We start from the raw sequence: 14,988 nt of genomic DNA on the forward strand, positions 1-14,988 counted from the left end.
CACAAGGACAAGGAAGCAATGGATACACCAAGCAACCAGAAAACAAAAGATAAAATGGCTATAAGAAGACCTCATATTTCAATAATCACCCTAAATATAAATCAACTGAACTCACCAATAAAAAGGCACAGAGTTGCAGAATGGATCAAAAAACAAAACCTAACCATATGCTGCCTCCAGGAGACACATCTCAGCTCCAAAGACAAATATAGGCTCAAAGTGAAAGGGTGGAAAATGACATTTCAAGCAAATGGCATTCAGAGAAAAGCGGGAGTAACAGTACTAATAGGGGACAAAATAGACTTCAAAATTAAAAAGATAAAGAAAGACACTGAGGGACACTTCATAATAATAAAGAGACTCATGTACCAAGAAGACATAATACTTATTAATATCTATGTTCCCAATCAGGGAGCCCCGAAATATATAAAGCAATTACTAACAGAACTAAAGGGAGAAACAGACCAAAACACCATCGTAGTAGGGGACCTAAATACCCCACTGTCGGATATGGACAGATCATCCAAACAGAAAATTGGTAAGGAAATAACGTCCTTAAAAGACACATTAGACCAAGTGGACATAATTGACTTATACAGAGCCTTCCATCCCAAAACAGCTCCTTATACATTCTCTTCTAGTGCACATGAAACATTCTCAAGAATCAACCACATACTGGGACACAGAGATAGCTTCAAAAAATGTAAAAGATGGTGTTATGGACTGGATAAAATATTTGCAAAACATATATCCAGGAGGGACTGGTATCTAAAATACATAAAGAATTTACACAGCTCAAAAATAAGAAGACAATTCAGTTTTCTAAATGGATAAAAGATTTAAATGGTTACTTCACCAAAGAAGATATATAGGAATGGCAATAAATACACGACCTGATGCTGAACATCATTATTCATTAGAGAAATGCAAATTCAAACCCTGATGAGCTACTACCATATAGTCAATAGAATGTTAAAAATAAAAAGACTGATAATACTAAGTATGGTGAGCATGTGAAGCAACTGGAACTCTCATTCATTACTAGTGGAAACGTAAAATGGTGCATTCTCTTTTGAAAATAATGTGAAGAATCTTAAAAAGCTGAACAGAAACTTACTATATAACCTACTCATTACATTCCATTACATAATTTCTATTGCTGCCGTAACAAATTATCACAAACCTATGACTTAAAACAACATAAATTTATTATCTTGTAGTTTTGGAAGTCAAAAGTCCAAAAAGAAATCTCACTGGGTGTTGGCAGGGCTGGTTTCTTTTGGAGGCTCCAGGTGAGAATTAATTTCTTTGCCCCTAGCTTCTTGAGGCTGCCTACATTCCTTGCCTACGTGGTCCTGTCCTCCATCTTCAAAGCCAGTAGCATAACATCTTCCAGTCTCTTTGTCCCTCTACTCCATCATCACTTCATTTTCTGTCTAACTTTACTGCCTCCATCTTATAAGAATGCTTGTGATACAATAGGCCCACTTGGATAATTAGGATAATCTACCACATCTGCAAAGTACATTCATATAAGGTAACATATTCACAGGTTCTGGGCATCTTCGGTGGGTCATTATTCAGTCTGGCAAACACTTTTAAATAATCATTCCCCCAAATGAAAGCATAGATTCACACAAATACTTTTACACATATGTTCATGGTAGCTTTATTTGTAATATTTACAAGTAGTTTATTTGTAAAACAAAAATAACCTAAATGTCCATCAACAAGTGAATAAACAAATTGTGCTATATCCACTCAATGGAACACTACTCAAGAATAAAAAGGAATTAACTATTTATACAGCAACAACAAAGATGATTTCAAATAATTGCACTGAGTTAAAGAGCCAGACAATAAAGAGTACATACATCATGATTCCATTTATATAAAATTCAAGAACATAGATTTATCTAGAATAAACAAAAGCAAATCAATAACTGCCTAGGGACAAAGCAGGATAGGGAGAGGAAGGTTTGAGTTGCAAAGGGTCACATGACCACCTTTTGGGGTGACATATATTCATAATCTTGATTGTCGTGATGGTTTAATGAGTATATATATATATATGCTGGTTTACATACATACAGTTTATTATGTCAATTATGCCTCAATAAAACTATTAATAAAACAAAATGATTCGTTCTGTTTGGATTAAATGTAAAGGGTTGGGGCATTTTGCTGGAGGATGAAACCATATTCATCTTGACTACTTGATAATCAAACTGGTTGTAATAAGAAGTAGAATGTCAGAAGAAATATAACCAAAGCTTCCTCTTTTCCAATTTTCTCTCTCTCTCTTTTTTTATTTTCCATAGAAATTGTTGAAACCCACCAAAAATGTTGCTAGTTATCTTAAAAAATTCTTTCAGAGGTTCTGCCCAGGAAATTGTTCTTCACTTTCAAAAATATCTAGTTAATACCTGAGGCTCAAAAGTGCTTATTCTCATTTACAATTCTTACCTTGGATTTCTCTACCTTTCTCTTTTAATTGTAGATTTTATTGCAGTACATGTTCCTTCTAGGTTAGACTATAGTTCCATGCCACATAGACCCTACTCTTAAAATTCCACTAAAAATCTGCAGTTCAAGTAGACTGCTTTAAGCAGGACATTAATCTAATGCTTTGTACTAAGCACTGTTTATACTGTATTCAAGGCATTGAATTACACATACTAAGTCTATCTCTCATTTTAGATTTTCATGGTAACAAGAATTGTGTTGTTGTCTGATATTTGCTGTACTAAGTGGGCTATAATCTGTAAGGATTGTAAAGTCTGGTCAAGAGAAAGGATAAAAACTCTAATTGGGTCATGAACTTCTTTCACAAAGAAATGGAAAATTCTGTTTCAGATTTAATAATCCTAAATGAATATCATAATATTTGCATCATATCCTAATGTTTTCATGTCCTAACATTACACTTAATACTTACATCACATTCAAATATTTACCTAATATTTGCAGATGATAAATTCTACCGAAAAGCAGTCCTGCAAATTGTAGCCAAAGTCAATGTTCTTTTGCTCACTGCAGGAACAGGTTGTTTGCTTCTGTAAATGTAGCATTCTTGCCATTAGATGGCAGTCAAAACTAATGCAATGATTAAACTCCCTTCCCTTATGTTTAATAATGGTTTGCATAGATGCAACTTGTTATTCAGTAGACATGTTTCTGAAAAGTTCTGTGCGTATCGAAACACATTGTAAATGATCCAACATTCCTTTTGGAAACCAGAGTTATTTTACAAGATAAATAAGAACCCTGAAGAGATGTTTTTTAAATAAACTTTCTAAAAATTTAATTATAACATATATACAAAATGGACAAATGTACAACCAGTTTGAAGTATCATTAAAAAGTGAAAACACCTGTTTCACCCTCATCCAGATAAAATGAAAGAACATTACCAGTATCTCAGAAGACCCCTCTTGTGCTCCATCCCAATCATTACTCATTCCTTTCTCCCAAGAATTAAACATTATCCTCACTTCTAACATTATAATTTAGGTTTTTATGTTTTGAGAAATTTTATAAATGTAATTATGTATTTTTGTGTCTGACTTCTTTTGTTGAATATTTTTTGTTCTTTTGCCTGTAGACATATTTTATTCTTTTTCTTTATGGTAACATTATATGAATGTACCCTTATTTATTCTTTCTACTGCTGAAGGAAATTTGGGTTGTTTCCAGTATTTAGCTATTACAAATAATTGTTGCTACAAATATCCTTTTAGATGCCTTTTGGTGTACATATGAATGTATTGCTTTTGAGTATATATCTAGGAGTAGAATTCTTGGGTCATATAGTGTGTGATATTGCCAAATAGTTCAAAGTTGTAGTAACTGACACTTCCACTAGCAACATGTGAGAATTTCCATTGTTCCATATTTTCACGAACACTTGGTATTGTCAGTCTTGTAAATTTTAGCCATTGTGAGAGACATGTAGCAATATTTCACTGAGGGCTTTAATGTGCATTTCTCTGATATCTAATAAGGTTAAGTATTTTTCAATATATTTGTAAACTATATAAATGTTATGTGAAGTGCTGGTTTTTGTATTTTGCCAATTTTCTATCATGTGATCTATCTTATTGTTTTATAGGAGTTCTTTACATATACTAGATATGAGTCCTTTGTTGGGTGTATGTATTGCTATATATTCTCCCATTCTGACTCTGTCTTTACATTCTCGTAAAAGTATTTTTCGATAAACTTTAATGTCCTCTAATTTATCATTTTTCTTTTATGGTAGTGCTTATTGTATCTTGTTTAAAAAATTTCTGCCTCCAGCAAGTAATGAAGATAATCTCATACAGTTTGTTCTAGAAACTTCACTATATTAATTTTCACAGTTAGATCTAAAATCTACCTGGAATTGAATTTTAGGGGTCGATTCATTTTTTTCCATGTGGGTATCTACATTTAACAAATAATGATTCAACATTATTTGTTAAAGAGGCTACAGCTTTATTACTCTGCAATACTAACATGGGTGTTTTATGTTCAGATATTAAATAGCTGTATAAGGTTCATGTAAATTAGAGCGTATCCATAATTAGCAAAGTTCATCATTTGGTAGAACTTTTCTGGGGAAAAAATGCCATTAAAAACTCCCATTAAAATCCTTTAATATGTAGACAGTTGCATAGTCTTGACAAAACCCGAACACATTTGATTATAATAGGGGATAGTTTCATCATTACCCAAAATGTATTGCATTTTCTGGGGAGTTTCAAACTCTCCTTTCTTGGGAGAATTTAAGGTAAGGATAAACAAACAATTTGCTTGAAGCGAAGCAAATTAATGGATTTAGACATGATCCTGCTGACGCTTTAAAATCAATTAATCAACTTCAAAGCTTGTATTAATCTGCCTTGTGACTGACCTAATCTAAACCTTTGAAGATGTTACCATCAAGCTAGGGAAACGCGAACACATTCAACCTTTAGAAAACAATAATATAAAATTAAGTGTTCTCATTCCCACCTCTGTATAGTTTGCTTGGTAAAAGGTGAAAAAAAACCCCACAAAAAATATGCATCTTTGTCCTCAGATATTTAAAAAACAAGATTTGTGATTTTAAACATCTAATTATGTGGTTTTAAACAAGAAGTGTTGTATTCTAAAATTATTTCTGTACTTTATAACTCCTATGCTTGAATGTAGATTAACTTGTTTATGATTTCTTGAAGTTTATGATTATATATTTTCACATATGGCCTTATCTGGCTATCTTTCTATGTAAGCCTTGCCAAATTATCTCTTATACTTAAATACATTTAAATGTATTATTTTGATTAATTATATATTTGCAAGTATAATTCCTTAGGAAAGCAATAGCAAAAGATAACATGTTTAGATTAGAAGTTTTGGAGTCAGAGTTGAATTGACTTTCTCCATACTTTAAAAAATCAGCCTTAAGCGTGCTTCCTTTTGGGGGATTATTCACTATTTAATAAGCACTTGACTCATCTCTGAAGATCTTTTGCCAAGTATAGAGAAGTCATGCTTGCTTTCTTTCAGGTCTTCCTGATTTCTTTTATTAATTTTTAAAGAGTTTCTTTTAGCCTGGATTTCTGAACAATTTAAAAAATGGTAACTGAGGTCATTTTTTTTTAACCGATGCCATTTTTATGCACAATTTCAAAAAATTAAGTTTGAGAGGATTTATTTTAAAAAATCTACAAAAATTTCTGTGCATTTTACACAGCTAAAATAATTAGCTCTTACCAGTGCTTTTCCTGTATAAAAAAGAGTACAGTTAAGAACATTATTTCATAAATAATTTTCATTTTAAGATTTTTTGACTCATATTTAAATCTTGTTTATTGGTAATTTGAAAGCAAATAAATAAGAATGGGAAAGTAGGTGTTTGAGGTAAAAGAATCTGAAAATCAATCCCAGAAATATGACTTACTTATATCTATAGTTAAACACTTTAATGCTATGTAGAATGTAAATTTTGATTTATTATTTGGAGAACTTTCGATATTCACTTATTAAATATTAATCAAGTACCTATTCTGTGCCAGGAATAGTCCTGTCCTCAAAGGAGACACACAAGTTAAAAGACTATTTGAATTGTTATCTGCTCAGGGCTGGGTACCAAGAATAATACTAAGAACGTACAAAGGAGCACCAAGTTCAAATTCAAGAGAGGAAAGAAGAAGGAAAAGAAGATTCATGGACGATGTCTCAGACTCATCACATGTGAGCTGAGTCTTTGAGAATGGGTAAGAGTTAACTGGATGGAAAAGAACACATGCACAGAGACGTGACAGAGTACTCAGGCAGTCATGGAACTAAGTGCAGTTGTGTACGGCTGGAGCGTAGGAACAATGGCAGGGAGTGGTAGGAGGTATGTGGAGAGTTTAGAGGCCATATTGTGAAGGTTCTTGAATATCAATATTCTAGAGAAAATACAAAATTCTCAGTTCTGTATTATTTCTTTTTTCTAAACATACCAACTTAAGGATTTTAGGGTGACTATCCTGTATCCTTTTAACCAAGAAAATATTTAGCATTATCAAGGGAAATTTTAGACTACTGTCTTCCAAAGAATAAGTGAACTACCCATGATAACTGCAGAAATTACCCAATTTGGAGGCTGAAGAAGGATCTCTAAGAAAACCCTTAGGACTACTATCAATAAAAGAATACCAGACACTACTTTTAGGGCACAGGTTCATAATAACATTCAGAGGTTTTTGTGAGTGAAATCAAATTCATTGCATAAGTTGGGGTGCAGTCATGTAACTTGTGGTATTCCTTTTCTTTGGACAAAATGGACCAGAAATAGAACCCTAAGAAAAGGGAATAAAATTTTATTTTTTTTCTCAGCTATAAGTTGTCTATGAAGAAATTCTTTCCTGCCAATTTTGCTGAAATGAACGGAAGTATAGATAAAGAAGAGACACTTTTTTCAGGCCAATTTCAGGAGAATGATGCAGGTAGTGCTTTAGCACACCCAGCTGGATGCATGTTTCCTCTTTGCAGGTTTAATCCTGAAGAATTGCAGTCATTCCTTGAACACTGAATAACATATGCTGGGCAGTGGGTAGGATGAGGTAAATTGTTAACAGGTAGGGCTGTCTCTTTGAACCAGGCTGGGCAAATTTCTATGATGTCAGGACATAAGAAGAGTTGCTAGGAATGGCAGGCCCTTACTAACCCTGGCCCCACCTATGAGAAGTGCAGAAAAGGCAGGTTAATTAATAGAGGGAATAAGCAACTATGTACTCAGTTAGTCCATAATGTAATCTAGTGACTAAAAACATAATTAGGAGTTCACTCTCTTGAGCCTTCAACTTAAAACATTGAGCAGTTTCTTGTTTCACTACCTCTGAATGTGGACTGGTATGACTCACCCCCTGTCCGCTCTACGCGGAACTTTTCCAGTTGTGCTGAAGTGAGTCATTCATTTTCTGGGTCTTCCCTGGGAAATACAGAGTACGGTATGTGCGTGAGTATGGAGTGTATGTATTTGTTTTGTTGTTTTTGTGGCAAATGCCACAGAACAGCGAGTGAGTGATTTCAATGTATAATCAAAATACTCTGTGGAGCTAAAAACAAAAACAAAAACAAAAAACTCAGAAACGTACACAAATATTATGGCCCAACCACTAAAATTTTAGAAATTCTGACTTAAGAAGCCTAGAGAGAGGCATAGGCACTGTTGTTTTTGTATTTTCAAATAGATAAGATGTGGACAATGTGATAAAATTAAATGGTACAAAAGAGTAATCGTGAAAAGTAAGACTTCTTCTTACCCCAGTCTTCTCGTTCTCTTCTCCAGAGGTAACCACTACTTCCAGTTCCTTGTGTATCTTTCCAGAAGCATTCCGTGCATATAAATGCATAGTAAAAAGTTCCTCCCTCTATTAAACAAAAGTGATAGCATCACCTACCCACTGTCCTCAACTTTGTCAGGCACAAATTTTTTTACAAGCTCTTTGAGAGACTTTAAAGCAAACTCTTCATTAAGAACCACTGATAAAAGCTATGTTTTTGTTCCCCAGAAAAAGCTACAGACTAATTAAAAATATTTTACATCCAATTTCAGGTGTTCACCAACTCCATCAAACCTATGGTCTAAATTCATCTGGTTAAGAGTCCTTGACCTCAGGTGTTTAAGATCACACTGAGTACTTAGTGTTGCCAGACAAAAAACAAGATGCCCTTTTGAATTTGAATTTCAGATAGACAACAAAACATTTTTAGTATAAGTACATCTCATGTAATATTTTCAATATCTGAAATTCAAATGTAACTGGGAGTCCCCTATTTTTATTTGCTAAATATGGCAACCGCACAGAAAATTTTGATCCATTGGAAGCTATTTAAACTAATTCTCTTTAGAATGTCCTATTTTGAGATGATCTAAATTATAGTTACAGGACCAGGCTCTTCAGGTTCAAGCCAAATAATCAGAGTTTAACCAGAAACTGGATATCTGTTGGCTTATTTCAAAATAAGTGGCTTTAACTTACTTTATCTAATGGGCTATTTCATCTAATGTTACCATGAAGTGGTCACCGAAATAAAAAAATAGCTCGAATTTATATGTAGTAAATTATCTTACTTTCAAAAAACTTAAAACATCTAAAGTCTGAGGTATTTGGTCTTTAAAATGAGCATTAAAATCTTAGTTAACTGAGTTTGGATAAGGATAAGAGAACTAGCATAGAGGGAAGTTTTCATTTTGATTATTTAAATTATCTGTATTATTAAGAAAAATAGTGTTATGCATTGACTCTTAGGTAGTGTAAAGTCCATACATGGAGGATGCAAAATTGTGATATATGACTTTTTAAGTAAATCAGTAAGGTATTATAATAAATATCCAGTGACAAAGACTTACAAACATTGGAATCTAATGTTGACAGTAGAAACAAGGATTACCATAATGGGTAATTCTGTTACATAGGAAATGAAGAAAAAATTATGATCCTATTAGACCTTGAATATCCCAAATACATCTGAATGAATTCAATAAAATTAATTTTTATCATTTCATTTTGGAATTGTTCTTACTTAGCAGCTAAAGGTTTATTTTCATTTCGTTCACTGTTAATCTGCATAGGATTTAGACAGTGCTGGTGTTTAACAATTAGTTGTCCAAGGGAAAAAACAACCCTGATCTGTAGCATTTATCAGGTTCCATGGTAAAAAATACTCTCACCATGACTGATATAAAGCTAACATTTTTAGCAACTTGTTTGCAAAATTCTTGAAAATGTAACAATTGGCTCTTGTGAGCCTGTGGAAGCTGGTTTTATTTCTATAAGTGCATATGAAATCTGATTGAATTTCATAGAAAGAAAAGAAAGAACTAGGTGTTCTTTCTGTTAATTGATGTGCATATCCTGAAATTTTTCAGCAGAGGCCAAAACCCCACAAAACAAACAATCAAACAAACGAAAGGAATACTTAATTTAATTAGAGGAAATTTGAATGGGTTTGGGAAAGTGTAATAAACACCTGTAGAAATCTGTAACTTTTGTTTTACCAGATTTCCTGGCTCTAAAGAGAATTTAACCTAAATAAATACCTAAATGCTTTTAAAGTTGCAGGGTTCTATAATAACCAGTGGGAGAGAACTTATCATCATAGAAAAGTGAAAATGAGTTACTTCTTTAAACAGATCTATTATATTCATACAGAATTTTCTTTTACTTTTTGCCAAGTTTCATTAGAACAATTATTTAAAAATGCTTTAACTGGATTTAGTAACAGAGAGAAGAATTCCCCAAAACAAAATGGTAGGTTGTTTCCTTCCTTCCTTCCTTCCTTCCTTCCTTCCTTCCTTCCTTCCTTCCTTCCTTCCTTCCTTCCTTCCTTCCTTCCTTCCTTTTTTTCTCTTTTCTTTCTTCCTTTTTCTTCAGTGAGCCACCTTCGACTATGCTCCTGAAATCTTGGATTTCTTCCAATTCTCGGTAGGAAAACTGCCGGCAATACAGAAAGTAGCGATGACTGTTAACTAGCTGGTGTCATTCTTGATTTGGCTAGCATGGATTAAGATTCTACTATCATCCTGTTTTAGGTGTGGTGCTCCATTTGAAGCATTAAAATGAAGGTGACAAGTGCATTGTTTTAATATTCTTAAAATTGTTTTAACTTGATCTGGCCTACCTATGTAGATAGTAATTCTATTTGTGGACACTGCTGTTATAGTTTTAATTTTAATAGTCCTAAGATAAATGAATGATAAGAAAGAAATTGCTATTGTTTAGAGATTGTTTCCTTTCAATAGTGGAAATTCTACATGATCAGTAACCATTTATGGATGAGATATTGATACATATATGCTAAGAAAATCTTTCTATACTCCAAATATCAAATTGATATAAAGCTTTATTTTTCTTTGAAAACACCTTTTAAAAAAGTGCTTAAGACATAGGGAATAAAATTTTGCAAAAATTTAATTTTAGGAGATTGATTTATGGTTAGAGGTTGATGAATTGGACTACTAAATTATTCTACATTCCAGAATGTAGCAGCAAACAACTATGTTTCACAATATGACTTAAAGGGAATTCACGCAGGGAAAAATTGAAACTGGAAAGGGCATTAGCTAAATGTTTCTAACATAAAAAAATTTATAAAAGGGACTTATGTTTGAATTAATATATGATAAAAGATAACACTGCAATGGCTTATCATAGAGCAGAGTTCAAACATATGCTTAAACAGAAAATGCATTCAGTAAAAGTTTATTTTCCGTAATTAATAAAAAGAAAATTTAATAATTTTAAAAATTGCTAATGAACCTATATGCTTTGAGCTCTTTCAAGTTTACTCAGTAGAGTGCCTCCATTGTCAAAATATTTGGAGAAAGCTAGAATAACATTATTTCCTCAATTCCTTCTTATCGTTGATTACCCTATAAAATATGTAATATGAAATAGAAACTATGTGGTAATAAATTGCCAAAATAGGTCAAGTAGCAAAAAGGTGTAAGATAATTGGCTGACAGAATTTTGTATCACTTAATGATGCAAAATGTGATGGGGGGTGGCATCTGGAATACATTAATAATAGATTAATGTTGTACTAAAGAAATTTTACTTTCAAGATGCTAACTTATGTTTTACCTTTTTTAGGAATAAAAATCATGTGTTTAAATAGCTCACAAAATGCCTTGTCAGGGTCCATAAAGAATACATCTTACATATAAAAATAATTTAATACCCAACAGATTCTGATTATGTAAAAAATCAACAGCTTTATAAACTGCCATGCTGATCATATATATTTGTGTATGAGACTATATACATGTGTGTAAAACATTTCTGGATGTTTGTTAACCAAAATGCCCATATATTATTTTAGGGAATTTTTATAAGAAGGAATACTTTGAGCTCTAATTAATCTTTATTATTTTTGTGACAAAGTATAACACAAAACAATTTATTCTTTTGTCGTAATAGTTTTCACTTTTTAATCATTTTGCTTAAAAACTTTGTTGAAGTAAATAGTGAATTTTAAAATCATGAAAGAATTTCATAAGTTACAAATAATTATGTCAAAGAGATGATCAATTTAAGTCGGTCATATGTATTATATTTAAATGTTATAATTATGTAGGATAACAAATTTTATCTGAATTTGATGCCCCCAAACCTAACTTTTTGAAGAGAAATTAATTGTTCCATGTGTGGAGTTCTGTTTGGAAACTTTGGAAGAAAAATGTTCATCCTAGGAGATAATCTTTAATGTGAATCATAGATTATTTTACTTTTTTAAGGGAAAGTATGTAAATTATGCTCTATATGGCTTAAATTTTATGACAATACTTAGATAAAAATAAATCTTAGTGACAAGAAAAAAAATATCTGAGATGTCCTAAAATTAAACTACAGCAGGCCAGAGGGTAGGAGGAAGAGTCAGGAAAGTTAATGAGTTAGCAGCCTGCAGGCCAAAACTAACAAAAAACTGCCCACATTACTGAATGTATGTTGAAACTTTGAATCAACTTTCAGGCAGTTATTTCAGCACTTCTTTAGAAAGCATAGTGGACCACTAGCCATCAAGCCATGGTGCTTGACATGAATTTTCCAGACTGTTGCCCACAACCAGTCCAGAAGCAACAAATGCTTCTTCCTTTTGGACTAGTCACCTATCCTAGAACTTTCCTGGCTTTACCGTTTCCCTTCTCCTTTTCTCTCTAGCCACTGTACATTATTTCAAAACAACTTAACATCATTCTTTTCCAAACTTATTATGAAAAGACCCTGTCAATCTCAGAACTTTGGACATGTTTGTCTTCTCCATCTAGTCCAGCTGCCGGTAGTTTAGACTGCATGCTGCAGGCCCTGGTCCTTTCTCTGGCTAGCCATATGGCTCAATAAACCCTCTTTCAGGAAAACTCGTGGTCTCCAAAGTTTTTGTTTCACATTAGTATTGGAATGGTTCTAAATAATGAGACATTCATTTAATAAATTTATTTTCCATTACTAGTAAATATTACTTGTAATTAAATTGCTAAATATATTTATGATGTCTAGGCAGTGAGAGGAAGGGAGAGGAGAGGTGGAAAGCAGTATTAGGTGATATAAATCACCTTAAAGAAATTTTAGTTGAAATAGAAACCGCGTAGAAAAATATTGAAAAGAGAAAGTGTTCTATCAGTGCTTCGCAGCCTTTTCACTCCACAGCATACTTAAGCATTTATAATTTGGCCATTTAGAAGAGGGTGTTTGTCCAGCTCAAGCTGGACTCAGAGAAGGGCAGCAAAGAATTTAGCAAGAGTTATGGCTGGACTGTCAAGAGGCCTCAGGCTATTTGCCTGAACCCTCAAGAGGGAGCACAGCTATGCAGGGATAAGGATTGAAGCAAAAGAAATTGGGGCACCTGAGCAGGCCCTATAGGGGAAGAGTTTCAGATGCATTGGTAGGCAGAACTTCTTTTTATTTTTATTATTTATTTTAATTTTTTACTTGTGAAAATTAAATTTATTGAGGTGACTGGTTAATAACATTATATTAAGTTTCAACTGTACAATTCTATAATACATCATCTGTATATTACATTGTGTGTTCACCACCCAAAGTCTAGTCTCCCTCTGTCACCATATATTTGACTCCTTTACCCTCTTCATCCTACCCTCACCCCCCTTTGCCTCTGGTAACCTTCCTACTGTTGTCTGTGTATATAAGTTCATTGATTTTGTTTATTGCTTTCTGTTTTATATCCAACATCTGAGTGAAATCATATTCTTGTCCTTTTCTGTCTTATTTCCCTTAGCACGACACTCTCAGGATCCATCCATGTTGTCTCAAATGGCACTATTTCATCCTTCTTACGGCTGAGTAGTATTCCATTGTATATATGTGCCACATTTTCTTTAACTAATCATCCATCAAAGGACACTTGGCTACAGTGACTAATGCTGCAGTGAGGAATACATATAACTTTCTGAATAAATGTTTTTAAAAGTTTCAGGTAGCTACCTATAAGAAACTTTGCTGGGTCATATGGTAGCTCAATTCTTAATTTTTTGAGAGGAACCTCCATACTGTTTTCCGCAGTGGCTCTACCAGTTTACATTCCCACTAGCAGTGTATGAGAGAGAGAGTTCCTTTTTTAGGGAGAATTTTTAAGACACTCAACTGTCATGACACACTGAGGAGTACTCTACTAGTGATTAGATTGAATGTGTGTGTGTGTGTGTGTGTGTGTGTGTGTGTGTGTGTGTGTGTGTTTAGAAGGCGAGCAATTAATGCTAAAGCATATGTCAGGGAGTCGTTAAGTGTACTTTATATCTAATAGCTGCAGCCAAACTTGCTGACTGCAGTTAATGATTGCTCAGAAAGGCTAGGCAGTAATTCCACAGAGGAAAAAGGAAATGGTGGACCTGCCTCCAAGATTCCGACATACTGAATGAGAGATATTTGCAGTTCCGAATGAGTTCTTTGCACTATCGAGAAGGAATCTGGCTACCGGTGCAGCCCCATACACAAAGTGCACATTACAGATAAAGGGCAAGCTCCCTTCTCATTTCCTGCAGGTGATGAGACATATTTGTCCATGTCCTCCATCTCGTGTCATGGCAACATCCCCAAACGAATGCTGAAAGATCTGACTCTTTATATAATTTCCTGACAAAACTTATAAAATTAAAATGTTTTATTAAAAATAGAATCAGGGGCAAGTTGCATTCACATTTGACATTCAACCTCTACACATTTCAGTGATTGCCAAGATCACCTTAACCATCAAGACTTTTTTCTTATAAATAAAACACAACTCTCCACAATCTAAAAGCAAGGATTTGAATGAGGTTTCCTTGTAAGGGTTTCTCTCAAGTGGAGGAGGCGAGGAGAAAGGGAGGGTGACTGGAATTGCCTCATCGAAGGGGGCTAAAGGCAGAGAAGGGCGGTGGGCGTCTCTTCCTTCTCCCTTTCTATCTTGGAAACAGAGATCCGAGCGTGGGCGGCAGTGGGACTGTCCCAGACTCGAGAAGCGGGTGGGAGGGAAGAGACACGGCGGTGAGCCGGGTGGAGTGGGACACTTTCCTGCGAGGGTATCCTGCTCGCAGGGGCTGGGAAGCCGCGAGTCCGCCCCGATCCCAGGGTGCACCGCGCCCCGCCCCCCTCCCCTCCCCAGGTCCCGCCTCCCCTCGCCCTGGCCCCCTCCCTGCTGGCTCTGGGAGGCGGGGACGCGGCGGCGGCGGTGGCGGCTTGTCCAGTCGACTCTTTTTCGCTCACTGGGGAGTCCTGAGGTGGCGGCACCTTCGGAGGCTGAGGAGCAGAGCCGCGAGCCCGCCGGCTAGCCAGTGGGAGGTCGGGCAGACTGACGGCAGAGCCGACGGACGGACAGCGGGGCAGCTAGACGGCCCGAGTCGCTTCGAGTTCCGCCATGAGCTGGGGCACGGAGCTGTGGGTGAGTCCGGGAGAGGGGCGCCCCGCGCGGACCCCGGCCCCTGAGGGACGTGGGCTGGGCCGGCGCCGCTGACCGTCGGCCGCAGGAGCGCGTCGG

The 14,988-nt window shown here is 35.1% G+C and overlaps 1 protein-coding gene across 2 annotated transcripts in view; it reads left to right on the forward strand.

Annotated features, from left to right (window-relative positions):
• The first annotated feature begins 14,640 nt into the window (after positions 1–14,640).
• The window catches only part of FNBP1L (formin binding protein 1 like), a 90,368-nt gene continuing 90,020 nt past the window's right edge, over positions 14,641–14,988 (forward strand). The window contains exon 1 of one of the 2 annotated variants that reach the window (XM_006919419.3): positions 14,641–14,892. In XM_006919419.3, coding sequence (XP_006919481.1) covers positions 14,869–14,892 — 24 coding nt within the window. In that variant the 5' untranslated portion in view covers positions 14,641–14,868. The remainder of the gene's footprint in view (positions 14,893–14,988) is intronic. The other variant, XM_006919420.3, reaches the window with a different exon arrangement.

The sequence above is a fragment of the Pteropus alecto genome, unplaced genomic scaffold (assembly GCF_000325575.1).
Source record: "Pteropus alecto unplaced genomic scaffold, ASM32557v1 scaffold25, whole genome shotgun sequence".
NCBI lineage: Eukaryota > Metazoa > Chordata > Mammalia > Chiroptera > Pteropodidae > Pteropus > Pteropus alecto.